A 16,598-nucleotide genomic window follows, 5' to 3' on the forward strand; every position below is an offset into this window, starting at 1 on the left:
AGCCCAAAATGTTTTTGGGTCATCGATACTATCAATAATCTTACTTTTCATATGACTTTTATACATGGCGGATTTTGATTTTAACAAGTGTTTATATTCATGTCGCTTTAAGAGGTAGTCATCCATCTTTTCATTTAAACCACTATTTCTATATTGTCTGAGTGAACGTTTTGTAATTGCTTTACTTTCTCGGCATTCTTTGTCATACCATTTTTGTTTGCGAGCATGATTTGATACCGTTATTTTCCTCTCCATGCATGAGGAAGCTTGCACTAATATTGATGTAAGCCTATTCACAGCTTCATGCATATCGGTCTCAACCAACCTTGTTGCCAATAGTAAATTATCCAGCAGGCTGTCTAGCTCGTTTTTGAACATGTCTAATTTTGTAGGATCCCACACAAGCTTTTCTATAACAATAGGCTTGTTCCTTATTGGAATCGACTGAGTACTTTTTGTGCACCTCAGCTGACAAGTGATTGGCATATGCTGAGAGTCTATCCTCTCTCCTATGCTCATTTTCTGCGGCAAGTGAGCAATCGTACGTGATATAACAAAATAGTCTATTACACTATTTCCTGCGCTAGAAATGAATGTAAATCGACCATTGTCGTCACCAGTGCAGTGGCCATTGAGGAAAACTAGATCAAAAAGTGCTCCTAAATCTAAGAGTTTTGTACCGAAATCATTTTCTCCCTGATCTTCAGAATTTCTTATTTCTTGATCTGAAAGCGAGCTATCTTTCCATTGTTCAGAATAACTTTCAACATGCATCCTCATAATAGGCTGCTTATTGGATGTTCTGGCATTGAGATCGCCACATATAAAGAACGGAACGTCACCATATTTCTCAACTATCTGTAACAGACAGTTTTCAAGCATTTCAATCCCGTCATTAAAGTCAGAGCCTGCATAGAAAGGTGAGCCTACAGGTGGCAAGTATGTGCAAACAAGAAACATATCGTTACTAATACCGAAGAGATTCTTTGACAGCTTTAAAATGATAAGGTTATTACCATCGAATTCAATTCTTTGAATGTATTTTTCAATAGTTTTCCGAACCATAACTATGACACCACCCGATTTTCGACCAGTAACGGATAACTTAACGGCTGGTGAAACATATAGTATGAAATCTGAAAATACGTCAGTTTTTGTATCTGAAACAAATGTCTCAAGTAAACAGACTAAATCAAACTTATTTAAATAGTTCACGAAATCTGTATCCTGAATTTTAGATGTAAATCCAGCGATATTATAAGAAAGGAATGAAACATATTTTATATTCATAAAAACAGGGCCTTGGCCTCTATCCTATTTATTACCTGGATGACCATCAGTCTTTTTCTTAGTTTGCTTTTTAGTTGCATGCCTTCTTTGTTTGTCTGAATTCTTATTTGGACAATGTGTCAGCCATGGTTGAATAGCAGACTGTCTGTACGACGTACGGCGCCCTCTAGTCTGTCTTGGTGAAAATGCAGGAGCCATGGCGTTGAGGTCTGACACGGGAGCAGTTCCCGGACTCTGGGCTGAAGGGGTGCGACTGTGACCTGAGCATGTGGACCTAGTGGGCAAGGTTGAAGTACCAGGACCCTGACCTGCTAAGGCGTTTCTCTGGGGCAGGTGTGGAGGGGCAGGTCCCTCACCTGAGAAGACGTTCCTCTGGGGCTGGTGTGGAGGGGCAGGTCCCTCACCTGAGGAGACATTCCTCTGGATCTGGTGTGAAGGGGCAGGTCCCTCAACTGCTGGGACATTCCTCTGGGGCTGGTGTGAGGGGGCAGGTCCCTCACCTGAGAAGACGTTCCTCTGGATCTGGTGTGAAGGGGCAGGTCCCTCACCCGAGAAGACGTTCCTCTGGATCTGGTGTGGAGGGGCAGGTCCCTCACCTGAGAAGACGTTCCTCTGGAGCTGGTGTGGAGGGGCAGGTCCCTCACCTGAGAAGACGTTCCTCTGGGGCTGGTGTGGAGGGGCAGGTCCCTCGCCTGCTGGGGCATTCCTCTGGAGCTGGTGTGGAGAGGCAGGTCCTTCACCTGCTGGGACATTCCTCTGGAGCTGGTGTGGAGGGGCAGGTCCCTCACCTGATAAGTCGTTCCTCTGGATCTGGTGTGGAGGGGCAGGTCCCTCACCTGATAAGACGTTCCTCTGGATCTGGTGTGGAGGGGCAGGTCCCTCACCCGAAAAGACGTTCCTCTGGTTCTGGTGTGGAGGGGCAGGTCCCTCACCTGCTGGGACATTCCTCTGGGGCTGGTGTGGAGGGGCAGGTCCCTCACCTGATAAGTCGTTCCTCTGGATCTGGTGTGGAGGGGCAGGTCCCTCACCTGATAAGTCGTTCCTCTGGATCTGGTGTGAAGGGGCAGGTCCTTCACCTGAGAAGTCGTTCCTCTGGGTCTGGTGTGGAGGGGCAGGTCCCTCACCCGTGAAGACGTTCCTCTGGAGCTGGTGTGGAGGGGCAGGTCCCTCACCTGAGAAGACGTTCCTCTGGGGCTGGTGTGGAGGGGCAGGTCTCTCAACTGCAAGGACGTTCCTTGAGGACTGGTTCGGAGGGGCAGGTCCCTGACTTGCATGGACGTTCCTCTGGAGCTGGTGAGGAGGGGCAGGTCCCTCAACCGAGAAAACGTTCCTCTGGGGGTGGTGTGAAGGGGCAGGTCCCTCACCTGCGAAGACGTTCCTCTGGATCTGGTGTGGAGGGGCAGGTCCCTCACCTGCAAGGACGTTTCTCTGGGGCTGGTGAGGAGGGGGAGGACTCTGGTCTGGAAGGTCGCTCCCATGAAATTGTTCGGGAGAAGCTTTTCTCAGCTCCTGGCTTGGTTCGGGAATCCCGTGTGGTTGGCTACTGTCTTGAGGTGCAGATCTCTGAGGATAAATTTGCGCCGTACACACCTCATTCAATGGCTGGTCTTGCTCTGGTTCTTCGGGCATGGTTTCTAACGCTGTACCCCAAGTAACCATACTCAGCTGATCAAAATCGGGATCTGACTGCTCACTGCTGGCGTCATCCTGTATGTCTTCTCTAGAGACAGCGGACCTATCAGAAAAGCTCTCTGTGCTGGATATCTCCTCGTATGGTCCATGACTAGCTTTCAACGTCCAGTGAGTGTTCACTGATGAACGAGGCGTGTCACGGGTACAGCATCTTCTTGTAGGGGGAGACCCGTCACTGATGCACAAAACTGTCTGTTCTCTGTCTCGAGTCAGGCTGTCATTCAGTCGGCTGTTACAGGCGTTCGGCCCGTTAACCTTTAAACTTGGTTCCCTACTTTGTGTTCTGGGTTGATAAGCTGCACCAAAGTGTCCCATCGCGTGATAAGTGCCGGTGTGGACTGTGCTGTTGCTGTTAACACAATTTCTACTTCTGGAGGGTGTGGAAAAGGAATCTTTCTTTGGAATCAAAGGCGATGTTTTCAGTTTGCCGTTGACGAAGTAACCGTGTATTCCCTGCCTTCTGAGAGCAGACAGTTGCGCTGACTGCTGTCTTGTGAGGTCGTTTGCTACACGTATTCCAACTGTCCTCAAGTTGTCACGCAGAGACCTGTTCCGTAGGATTTCTATTTTGTCCCTCCATTGTGTGAACTTCACTATCACCGGTCCTGAATTTCCTGGTCCTGATGTTCGTCTGTTATTGCCTCTGATTTTGTTCATTTCTTGTATGTCCGCAGTTGTAAAAGGAACAGAAAAATGTCCTGCATTATTTAAAATATCAACTAATCTCTGTGCCCGCGTTTCTTGTGAATCATATGGAATTTCTTCGAACCCCCAAATCTTCAAATTATTTTTTCTAACAAGGATTTCCAAACGATTGACCTCTCCCTTTAAGAAGGTTACATTGTCTTCCAGAAAATTTACACGTTCCAGTGTTTTCTTTTGTTCTTGAGCAACAAACTCTAAAACTAGCTCGTTTTGTACTAACCTCTGTAGAATGTCATGTGGTGATGGGAAAGGTGGACCGGGGTTTGATTCAATATCACCACACGCCAGAAGAAGACTGGAAAGAAACACTGACACAACAACCAGCAATGATGATTTTTTCTCCAAAAATACCAAAGTCGGGCAGATTAACAGTTTGTGTCGTCTCACTCCTCTGAAACTGGGTGATTTACCCACAAACCAGAAACTGACAGCAAGCATTTTGACCCAACATTGAATGTCATTTTGAAGAACGTAAACATTGTTTTCTTTTCCAAGCAGAATGGAAGTTTCACACGGAGTGTCCACAGTTGGACAAGTGACACACACACACAGTATCACGAAGGCAGCGAGAGTTGTGCGAGCCAAGCTCACGGGCCAACTGAGTTTGAATTGCACGGACCTTGATCGCTGTGATTTGCACAGTCTTTTCTGCATGAAAAAATTAAAAGTCCAATAAAAACTACCACAAGTTGCCCGCCACGATGAATTTGGTACTGGCATGATCAGCAACTTGTCACGATCAAGCTAATATGAAAAGTCACGCACTCACATTAATGCCAAAATGTGTGTGAGAGAGAGAGAGAGAGAGAGAGAGAGAGAGAGAGGGAGAGAGAGAGAGGGAGAGAGAGCGAGAGAGACAGAGTTTGGTCGGTACATTAGTTATTCTTACAATAGGCGTGTAATGACTTATATACTATACTCTGTGTGTGTGTGTGTGTGTGTGTGTGTGTGTGTGTGTGTGTGTGTGTGTGCGCGGGCGCGCGCGCGCAAGCGTGTGTGTGAGGCAGTGCATATCTAATCACATTTTATGACGAACAGCACATCATAATAAAAATTATTTGTGGGCAAGATGACAGTAAATCACCCACGTGCTAATTGTGGAAACCAGTGCAATAGTCCCCATCCTCTTTCTCTCCGTCCATTTCTCACCCTCTCTGTCCCTCTGCATTAGTACATCTCTGTCTGTCTGTACTGTGTTTGGTTTTGTTGGAGGGTAAGTGGTGGCGGAGGAAAAATTATAAGCTGTCATCCCACGACTGCCCAGCCTTCAGTATTAAAAAAAATTAAAATAAAACAAAATAAAAATTTAAAGAAGAAGAAGAAGTAGAAAATACACGTCTTTGAAAAGACAATTGCTTGATTTTTTTATTCGCGTATTCCACATGGGCTTAACCTTTGTATCCGGGCACGCGCGTCTGTGTGTTTGTGTGTGTGTGTTTGGATCTGTATGTCAATTTGTATGATGTGTGTGTGTGTTTGGATCTGTATGTCAATTTGTATGATGTGTGTGTATGTTTGGATCTGTATGTCAGTTTGTATGATGTGTGTGTATGTTTGGATCTGTATGTCAATATGTATGATGTGTGTGTGCGTGGAAGGGGGTGGAGTGGGGGGGAAGGAGGAGAGGAGTAGGTGGGTGTGGTTGTTTGGATCTGTATGTCAGTTTGTATGTTATGTGTGTGTCAGTGTGTCTGTGTGTGAGTTTGTATCTACATTTCAGTTTCGTGTGTGTGTGTGTTTGTGGGTGTGCGCGCGTGCGCGCGCGTGTGTTGATATTTGTGTTAATTTGTATGATGCGTGTGTTTATGCGTCAGTTTGTTTACAGTGTGTATGTGTGTGTTTGTGTTTGAATCTATCACTTTTATTTTGCATCTGTGTATCCGTCTATCTGTACGACTGTGTGTCTGTTTGTGAGAGAGATGGAGACTATGCATCACGCGCGCGATCGTGCGGGCGCGCGCGCGCACACACACACACACACACACACACACACAGATCAAGCGGGAGACAGACAGACTGACAGACAGAGAGGTAGGCGGTAAAGTACACGGCCAGACAGACGGCCTCAATACATTACAGGAACTGTGAAGTAGAGGAAAGAAAGAAAACCCGAGGGACCAAGCGAGAGAGAGAGGAGGGAGAGAGAGGGGGGGAGACAGAGAAAGAGAGGGAGGCTGAGAGAGGGGCAGAGAAAGAGAGAAGGAGAGACAGAGGGACAGGAGATGCCCAGCAGAAGTCCGTGCATTGCGCTTGCCCAGAACACAGGCAGTTCCCATGGTGACTGGGTGGTGTGGGCGGAAGCCTGTTCTCTCTGTCGCCGCGTGTGTTCGTCTGGAGCTTTTGCTGACAACTGAGACGCGAACTCCACTTCCCACCCCTCTCCCTACCCCCTATCCCCCTCAGCTGACTCAAACATACACTCCTCACTGGAAGCAGAATGCTGTTGTCGAAGCGGTTTGGATAGCTCCGCGCTTCTCTCTCTCTCTCTCTCTCATTATCATGATTGCTATTGACTTGTGGAACTTGTCACTATTTTTGCGAAAAAAAAAAATCAAAGGAAACTTTTAAAAAAATCTTCAGATATTGTACTTTACTGTAGCGTTTCTGTAAATGCGTGGATTAATATGTGTGTGGATTGTTATTTCTAATAATAACCATGTTGTCCATTTATCCCTTGGAATATCTAGTTAAAAAATTAAACTCTCTCTCTCTCTCTCTCTCTCTCTCTCTCTCTCTCTCTCTCTCTCTTCTCAACTATCAGTGTTGGTGTTTGTAATTCATGTTGAACGGCATTGTCATTTTGACTTCCTTGTGTAAACAGAGTGAGTCTATGCGAAAAACCCAGTGGTCAGGGGTGTGTGTGTGTGTGTGTGTGTGTGTGTGTGTGTGTGTGTGCGCGCGCGCGCGTGTGTGTGTGTCCGTGGTTAACTATAACAAAATCATTTTCTCTGGAAATACTATGTCTGCCAATACCAAAGTATGATTAATAAAGACGGGGGGAAACTTTACAGTCATGCCAATGATAGGTTGTAAGTCTTCCGGATTAAGCCGTATTTCTGGTTGATTAACAGTTTATTTCGTTGAGGCTCTGAATTCCCCCAAAAAAACATAATCCGGCTGCTCCCAGTTGCCGGAACCTATATTTAGTTAGAAGATGGCATGACATTTTCTTGTTCGCAATTAAAGAAATACAAATTCTGGACAGAACACATACAGTGACACTAACTTCACAATCGACGTGTTTACTGCATATGAATATTTTAAAGTGGATTCCGAATTAACTGGAATTAATATAAAAGAAAAATTGAATCGATCGTTTCAGTTTTGGTCAGCCTGTTGTAGACTGGAAAGTGTAGATCTGGAGAAAACAGCTACATGTTGCCGTGCGCCTGAGGCGATAGCAACGTCTCCTTTACCCCCGAATTAAAAGAAATTCATAAATAATGGAGATACTCAATTAAAATAAAGAAAAGAAAAAAACATGATTTGAATGGTGTTATTACCTCGAATACAATAATATATTTATCGCGCTAAAAACAACAAATTTGGTCTTGTGACGTCAGATGCGCCGCAGCCTGTGACTTTCTCTGTCTGTCTGTCTGTCTGTCTGTCTGTCTATCTATCTCCTATGCCAATGTGTGTGTGTGTGTGTGTGTGTGTGTGTGTGTGTGTGTGTGTGTCTGTGTGTGTGTGTGAGAGAGAGAGAGTGTGTGTGTGCGTGTGCGTGTGCGTGTGTGTATGTGTATGTGTGTGTGTGAAATATTTTGCTTGTAGGCCTGTATCCTACATATCTGGCTTCATTGTCGGGTCTGCCGTTGTGGACAGCAAAAATGCTGCCCCCGTTCGGTGTTTCAGGATCCCAAACTCACCGCCTGTCTGCCCCCTGCTCTGTGTGTTCCAGATGTTGTAAACCTTCACCCAGGGCACACAGTGCTGTTTCTTGGTCCCTCCGTCACGGGACGCTATCGCTGATCTGAGAAGGTCAAGGTGACGCTGCCATCATGTCAAAGGAGGAGAAAATTCGCCTGGTGTCCACGGACTCTGACACGATGGCCGAGGAGGTGCATCCGGTTCCGGTGGAAAAGGCGTCTGGGAAAAGAGGCAGTAAAGGTTGGTCAAGCTGAACTTAGTTCCGTTATTCTTGATGAATCCTTATAGAATGTGCTCACCTTTGTCTGTTCGTGTTTTTTTTTATGTTTATTTGTTTTAATTCTGGCTTGTTTGTTTCACTTTGTTTTGTTTTGTGCATGACATGAAAGGAAATTGTGAAATTTAGTAAGAAAGAGGGTTTATTCAATCACCCGTTTGTTTTCCTAGGAATTAGTATAAATTTCGTGTGTGGGTCGGGGATAAGCATCTACTTTTTTTCCAGTCTCTTCAGCACAGAGAGAGAGAGAGAGAGAGAGAGAGAGAGAGAGAGAGAGAGAGAGAGGCACACACAAACACACATACAGAGAGAGAAAGAGGCACACACAAACAGACAGACAGACAGAGAGTGGGAGAGAGAGAGAGAGAAACAGGCCACTACATCCGCACACGTGTTGACAATAAGTTTGGTTGTTTTGCTTGCTTGTGTGCTGACATGTTTGGTTGTTGGCATTCCCGACTCAGCCAGCACATCTTAAATGCCGGGCGACAACAAAGACGCTCCAATTAATGACTAATGACGGCCGTGGCTTGGCTGTCGCGTGTAACGATGTGTTGCCATCACAATTACATGTCTCAGCAGGCGGCAAGAAGGCCGGTGTGATCATGCCGGTGAGCTCATTGACGGTCATTAGAAGGCGTTAAGATTCATCCCGACAGATTTGGACCGCTTGATCGGAACCCCCAATTTATCAGCTATCGTCATATGGGGGACAACTGGCTGAGAGGGGGAGGGGGGGACAACGTGACATGAAATTTGATGGAAGCAAACGGATGTGCCTGAATGCTTGCGCGTGTTCACACACACACACACACACACACACAGGACGCATATAGGTATACATGGACACTCTTCCCCTCCAGGTTATGTGAGAGACAGACAAACAGACAGAGTGTGTGAGTGAGTGACAAGCATTTACAGAGTCACAGCAACAATAAATGCCTTCATCGTTCACGTGTGACTCCAGCTGATTTATAAACTATAAGAACGGATATGGTGTGTGTGAAAGATTAAGTGTGTACTGTTTCGAAGCCTCTGGAGAGCACGTGAAATAAACCTATTGCTTCTTGCCTCTCTTGGAACCGAACACGCACATAGCGGTGTGGGAAAAGGGATGTCGGAAGTAAGGGGGTGGGGGAAGGGACCAATACTTTCACACATACACATAGTCCAGTTCTTTCGTCAAAATTATGATCGGGGGATCGGATGCGTGTTCTGCCACATAATATAGATCTAGATCAAAGCTTCGATGGATCGTAACACTCCACACAAAACCGATTTCCGGAAATCTTCCTTCTTGGGGGATATTTTCTAAGCATTAAAGATTGAATTACTGCAGTTAGATGATGGCATTGTGTAAACTGCGTAAGTTGATCGAAATCTTATTTATATGCTAACTGTCGAAAAACACATTCGTGCACATCTGTTGAAACGTGCTGGTTTGTGCAACAGTCGTTGCCGCATTGGATCTGCATTTCATTAATATCCAAACAACTCACAGATATACGTTCATTAATTTTGAGCTCTTGACCTATTCATGTCTTAAACACGAACAGGAATAAGCTGATAATGTCCTCCTCCCCTCACAAAAAGAGAACAATAGATTTTAGTCTAGCAAATACAAGAAAGAAATAAACAACAACAAATACCTAAAAAAAATTAAAAAAAACATGGCAAAAACAAGAAGATCAAAATAGGCCCATGTACAAAATCCATTTCCACACATGACAGACAGACAGATAGACTGACAGAGACAAAGAAAGACAGACACACAGGTAGGCAAGCAGGCAGGCAAACAAAGAGACAGAGAAAGACAGACACACAGGTAGGCAAGCAGGCAGGCAAACAAAGAGACAGAGAAAGACAGACACACAGGTAGGCAAGCAGGCAGGCAAACAAAGAGACAAAGAAAGACAGACACACAGGTAGGCAAGCAGGCAGGCAAACAAAGAGACAAAGAAAGACAGACACACAGGTAGGCAAGCAGGCAGGCAAACAAAGAGACAGAGAAAGACAGACACACAGGTAGGCAAGCAGGCAGGCAAACAAAGAGACAGAGAAGGAACACGACAGTGTCACGTGTGTTGCAGAATTTATAATCGTTTTTATGTCTTGGGCATGTGGCGGACTCCATTGTAACATTTTCCTACCCGACTTAGTGGCTCCTCCTCTGAGCGATTCGTCTGAAGGCAATACTGTCTCTTGGGCAATCATCTTTCGAAGGACCTGGTGCCATCCTGGCTTGTCTTAATTGTTGGCTTCTAAAGACGGGATGGTGTCGGAGAATTCTTTATGCGTAGGAGGCCGTATTTGAATTGAAAGTGGTGGGTTTGGTTTAGTTTGGTGAAGACAGTGTTGTGTTGATGTTGTTGTTGTCGTTATTTTCTCTCTGTCTGTCTATATGCCTGCTGGTCAATCACACATCCTCTCTCTCTCTCCTCTCTCTCTCTCTCTCTCTCTCTCTCTCTCTCTCTCTCTCTCTCTCATCATATTCTCCTTATCGATCGACAAACTCTTGTTTCTTGTGTTCTCATTCTCTTTATCTGTCTGTCTATGGGCCTCTCTCTCCCTCCTTCTCTCTCTCTCTCTGTCTGTCTCTCTCTCTATGGCTCTATGTCTCTCTCTCTTTCTCTCTCTCTCTTACTGAACTCTCTCTCTCTCTCTCTTCCTTTCTTTCTTTATCTCTTATCCCCTCTTCGTTTCCTCCGTCTGTATCTCCCCCTCGATCAATAAATATCAATTGCTATTTCTATTGCACACGCGCTCTTTCCGCCCCCCCCACCCCCCCACCCCTTCTCTCTCTCTCTCTTTCTCTCTCTTTGCCTCTTTGTCTATCAGTCTGTCTCTCTGTCTCTTTCCCTCTCTCTCTTTCTCTGTCTGTTTCTCTGTCTCTTTCCCTCTCTCTCTTTCTCTGTCTGTTTCTCCCCCCACCCCCCCACCCCCGACCCCACACCGAACCCCCACCCCCTCCCCTATCTGTCTCTTAAGCTGTCCGTCTGTCTCTGTCTGTCTGTCAGTCTGTCTGTCTGCTTCTCTCTCTCTCTCTCTCTCTCTCTCTCTCTCTCTCTCATATCAAATTCCTGTCAACGTGAAGGCAATGGAACAAAACTGGAACAAGATGTCAGAGCTAAATTGTCAAAATATGTTTCCGGCAGCCACCAAAAATAAACAAACCACGTGTCTAAGGACATTGCACTTTACCAGGCAGCGGACTCCTTCATCGATCGACAAACTTTTGGTTCTTGTGTTCTCTTTATCTTTATCTCTGTCCGTCTGTAGGTCTGTCTATCCGCCTCTCTGTCCCTCCTCCTCTCTCTCTCTCTCTCTCTGTCTATGTCTATGTCACTCTCTCTCTCGCTCTCTCTATCTTTCCTTAACTCTCTCACTCACTCACTCTCTCTCTTTCTCTCTCTGTCTTTTTTTTTCTCTCTCTCTTCTCTCTCTCCTATATTCTCTCATATTCTCTCATATTCTCTCTCTCTCTCTCTCTCTCTCTCTCTCTCTCTCTCTCTCTCTCTCTCTCTCTCTCTCTCATAACTGCCGTTTCTGTCTGTCCCTTAACAACTGATGCATGTTGCCGTTTCTGTCTGTCCTTGTCATTCATGTTGCCGTTTCTGTCTGTCCTTGTCACACATGTTGCCGTTTCTGTCTGTCCTTGTCACACATGTTGCCGTTTCTGTCTGTCCCTTAACAACTGATACATGTTGCCGTTTCTGTCTGTCCTTGTCACACATGTTGCCGTTTCTGTCTGTCCGTGTCATTCATGTTGCCGTTTCTGTCTGTCCGTGTCACACATGTTGCCGTTTCTGTCTGTCCGTGTCACACATGTTGCCGTTTCTGTCTGTCCGTGTCACACATGTTGCCGTTTCTGTCTGTCCTTGTCACACATGTTGCCGTTTCTGTCTGTCCTTGTCACACATGTTGCCGTTTCTGTCTGTCCTTGTCATTCATGTTGCCGTTTCTGTCTGTCCGTGTCATTCATGTTGCCGTTTCTGTCTGTCCTTGTCACACATGTTGCCGTTTCTGTCTGTCCTTGTCATTCATGTTGCCGTTTCTGTCTGTCCTTGTCATTCATGTTGCTGTTTCTGTCTGTCCGTGTCAATCATGTTGCCGTTTCTGTCTGTCCTTGTCACACATGTTGCCGTTTCTGTCTGTCCTTGTCATTCATGTTGCCGTTTCTGTCTGTCCTTGTCATTCATGTTGCTGTCCCACATCAACTCTTTCATTTTCCCATGTCTCTGTTGTTCCTTTTTCTTTTTGTCCATCCTTTTCTATGAATAATAATAATAATACATCTAAAAATCCAAGAATATAATCATAATACCAGTATTGTGTTGTTGTTGTTTTTAAAACTGGAAATGGACAGATGAAGTGTGTCTTTGGATTACTGATGTAGTGGATGATAATGACTGGGTTTATTGTGACCTCGTGTGCATGCACGTGTTTGGTTGTTGTGAAGTACACGTGATGAAAAAAAAAGACACAAAAAGTTTCCCATTCTGTCATTCATTATGGATTAGGCTGTGCAAACCATCATACATTCTCTTCATCAACGTGTGTGTGTGTGTGTGTGTGTGTGTGTGTGTGTGTGTGTGTGTGTGTGTGTGTGTGTGTGTGTGTGTGTGTGTGTGTGTGTGTGTGTGTGTGCTCAGGAATACATTCTGAGAGATATCCAGATGTAAATAAGCAAATAAAAGACCGAAACAAAAAGACAAACAATGTGATGGACTGACTGACGTTGCCGTTTGTGTGTCAGCAGCAGACACGGCTAGGGAGGGGGGCGGAGGCCCAGACACAGCGGGCAGTGGCACGGGCAGCACGGCAGGCAAGCGGAAGCGGAGCTGCCCCATGTACTTCGGCGTCAAGTCGTACCTGCACCACTTCTACGACAGCCACAGCAGCTACAAGGACCCCTCTGTCTACGAGGATGACGACGACATGTACCTGCTGCACCCTAACCCGCGCCGCCGCCGCTGCCCTCCCATATGGTGGAAGGTGTTCATGTGGGTGGGCGTCAACCTGCTGCTCTTCGGGGTGGTGGGCATCCTGGTCGGCTACCTGGTGCCGCCCAAGACGGTGATCGTGGGCGAGAACAAGCCGGCGGGCGAGTGGTACATCGACACGAGCGCCAAGAGCTACAACACCACGCTGGACATGTGCAAGCTGATCGGCCTCGTGCTCTTCTGCATCGGCGGCATCACCCTGGCCATGTCGCTCCTCTTCCCCAGCTTCCTCACCCACTATTGCGACGACGACGCCGCCGACGACGACACCACCAAGGTGCCTCTGCGGGCGCCCGACGACGTGGAGGAGGGGGGCGGGAGGGGTGGCGGGGGCAAGCCACCGCTGAGTCCCGTGGAGATGACCATCCCGGCCACGTCCAAGGTGAAGAGCGTGCAGCCCACCTCCAAGACGTCCCAGTCCGTGCTGCCGCCCTCCTCAGGCGTGGTGTACAAGGACTGACCCCCCCTGCCCGCACTGCCGCCTGGCTCCTCACGGCCCGCACCCCCTGTCTGCCGCCATGCCTGAAGCGTGCCTCGGCTTTCCGGGTCTTCGGGGTCTGCTGACCTGCCACTGCAGGAACTGGATGACCGGCCAGAAAAGTAGACAGGTTTTGCTGAGATGTGTGGATACATGTCCAACAAGGACTGAAACATCACAAGAGCTGTCGCAAGGTCTGTTCTTAAAAGGACTGTTTAATGTCTGTCACAAACACTGAAAGAATTTGCTTACATGAAGTGAAAAGCATGAATAAAAGCTGTGCTTGTATTTGAGCCATCTTTTTTTGCCAATTATTATGAATAAGTAAAACAGTCTCGGTTCAGGACTGTCATCTGGGGGCAGAAAGGTTTGACATGAAGTTCTACCAGAAAAATTAGAATTCTTGTTGTATATACTGAAAGCGATTTTCCCTCGATGAATCAAAAGGACATGTCGATCCATATTCTATGTGGTAAACCAGTCAGTCACACTTTTCCCTCGTCAGGGCAGGCACCATTCCAGGAACAGCGAAGACAGATTTGATAACTATAAGAAAGCTGGAAAGGCCAGGGAAAGGTTCATGGAACTTAAACACGTTCAACACTTCACGGAGTGAAAGGGGAAGGAGTACTGAACAAAAGGATTTTTTTTTTAACATGGAAAATAAAGATTTGCAAAATGGCTAATCCCAGTTTCATGAAAATGTACTTTGGACTGATCGCTGTTCATGGAGGGGGGGGGGGGGGAGGTTGGGGCGGGGAGAGAAAAAAAGAAAAAGAAAAGAAGACAGAATGGGCCAATGGGAAAAAAATATCAAAAGTATTATCGTTGGGAAAGAACTTAATATGATATGGTCAAGCCAAAACCTCTCTCTCTCTCTCTGAGTACACACACACACACGCGCGCACACACGCACACGCGCGCGCGCGCGCGCGCACACACACACACACACACACACACACACACACACACAGAACCATCATAAACTGTACGGCTAGATATTTGCTGAAACTACGGCTCATTCTTAAACATGGGATGGCTGTGCATGCACATGCTTGCCAAAAATTAATCTCTAGGTCTTTATCATTCTGCTGATCCATTTGTTTTCGTCTTCAGTGCAGACATCATTGCTGACTAACCCGGGGCCCATGTACATTGATGTGATCATTTCTTTCGTGACAAAATACGACCAAATACCGTGTAACTTCTCTGACGTAGTTCGTGTCCTGGAGTGTCGTCATAGCTGTTCACTGACCATAGACACGTAGCTGATGCTGCCCGTAGACTCTGTAGACTTGCTGGAATAACGGTCATTCTGTAGGCTTGCATAGCTGCAAAAGTCTGATCGAGTGATTTTGAAAATATATATTGTGTTTCAAGTTCTGTTCGTCTGACAAGATGAACTGGACTGTGTTGTCTTTTCTTTATTTATCTGCCTTTCCATGAGAAATAGTTTCAGTATGATCTAGGCGCCTAGTGCCCATGACTGAAGGTCAGTTTTAAACCGTTCCTCGGCCTTAAGCTCAATTTTAATGATTCTTCGGTCTTTATGCCAGATTTGAAACCAGTCCTCTCCCTCATAAGTTCTACAACCGTTCTGGGGCTTTCAGGCCAAAACTATTCTCAGTTTTGAAACAACTCCTCGGCCCCAGCGTCCGTTTTAACCGTTCTCAGTCTATAAGGCTGGTTCTTAAAAGCAGCTTATCTTTATAGTTATTTCAAAATGTTATTTTCCAAACTGCCGTAATGGCATAGAATCGTGTATATTAATTTTGGGTATTAGCATTTGCAACTGTTATGAAACATACGTGTGGGGTCCGACTTTGTTTCATCAAATAGCTTAACTGACTCTTTAGACATGAATAGTATTTTCTGACTGAAGTAGTCAACGAATGACTGAATGTGTAGATGATTATGGTGTGTGTGTGTGTGTGTGTGTGTGTGTGTGTGTGTGTGTAAAATGAATTAGGAAAGTAAGAAAATAATCACTACAGCTTTCCTTTTTTGCCGTTGTTGTTTTTCCCAAGCAATTAAGCTCAGCCACTGTACCTTGTTCAGAGTAACTGTGAGGTCAGTTTTATATCAACTGATAGAGATACAAGCCAACCAAGAGACTAGTTTCTCTTCAGAGCTATCAAATGATCAATGAAGCAGCCCATACATTCCTATAAAGCTGACATCATCATGAGTGAAAGCAGTATTTGACCCTTTGTCAGTTGACGTTTGATAACGTCTTTCAATGGCTGCGAACCTTACAGTTTTAGCAACAGATAAATTGTAGTGTAGATCGACTAGACATTTGATCGCTGGTTTTAACACACACACACACACACACACACACACACACACACACACACACACACACACACACACACGCACGCGCACACACACACACACACACACACACACACACACACACACACACACACACACACACACACACACACACACGTTTCCAGTTTTAGTTATCCTTTCACTCGTATTGGAGTATGGATGATTACTACAAAATAATGATGTCATGGCCAGAACAAATATTTCAAAATACACAACAACGCCACATAAAAGTTGAGATAACACAAATGTCTTATAACGCCAAAAGTATTTTAGACAACATTTGCTAATTTGATCAACTTACATAGAGCAAAAATTATTTTTCTGCCTCCTTTGAGCTTATCACAAAAATAAATAAACGATTTTGGAGACTTTTTTTTTTTTTGAAAATGACGAGGAGCTGATCATAATTGGGACATTCCATTATAAAATGGAACTCATCCCCAATCACAGACATGTTACAAACCTTTCATAGCCGTAACTCTCGTGGTACACACACACACACACACACGCACACACACACACACACACATCCTGTTTCCCATTGATGTTGTACACTTCGGTTACAATCCATCGGACAATACAGAGGACCGTCAGGGCAGATCGATCACGTGTTATGATTATGTGTTGTGGAACGTCAATAAAAACAAAATGGTTGTAAACACACCGTTGGCTTCCCGTCTTCATGCGGTGCGACTTTTGCTCGGAGCTTTTCGTCTTTGTTCTTTGCTTCACGTGCTGTTCCTATCCCTCCTCTTCTGTCTCCTCCTACCCCCCTCCCATACCACCCACATTGCATCTGTTGGATTGCATTACAGTTTTATGTGTTTTTCTTTTTTTCCTTTGTTTTCAATATTACATTGGTAGAGAATAATTCTTAATGATGTTATCGTGGCTGACGTAAATTGTTGCCATATTTTGCAATGGTCTTTTGTGCGCTTCGTCTTCAGCT

General features: G+C 45.6%; 1 protein-coding gene across 2 annotated transcripts in view; it reads left to right on the forward strand.

Annotated features, from left to right (window-relative positions):
• Window positions 1-14,292, forward strand: part of LOC143295395 (uncharacterized) — a 48,661-nt gene extending 34,369 nt beyond the window's left edge. Inside the window, exons 2-3 of one of the 2 annotated variants that reach the window (XM_076607067.1) lie at window positions 7,589-7,797; window positions 12,591-14,292. In XM_076607067.1, coding sequence (XP_076463182.1) covers window positions 7,689-7,797; window positions 12,591-13,297 — 816 coding nt within the window. In that variant the 5' untranslated portion in view covers window positions 7,589-7,688 and the 3' untranslated portion in view covers window positions 13,298-14,292. The remainder of the gene's footprint in view (window positions 1-7,588; window positions 7,798-12,590) is intronic. The other variant, XM_076607068.1, reaches the window with a different exon arrangement.
• The last annotated feature ends 2,306 nt before the right edge of the window (window positions 14,293-16,598 follow it).

Source organism: Babylonia areolata, chromosome 20, assembly GCF_041734735.1.
Source record: "Babylonia areolata isolate BAREFJ2019XMU chromosome 20, ASM4173473v1, whole genome shotgun sequence".
NCBI lineage: Eukaryota > Metazoa > Mollusca > Gastropoda > Neogastropoda > Buccinidae > Babylonia > Babylonia areolata.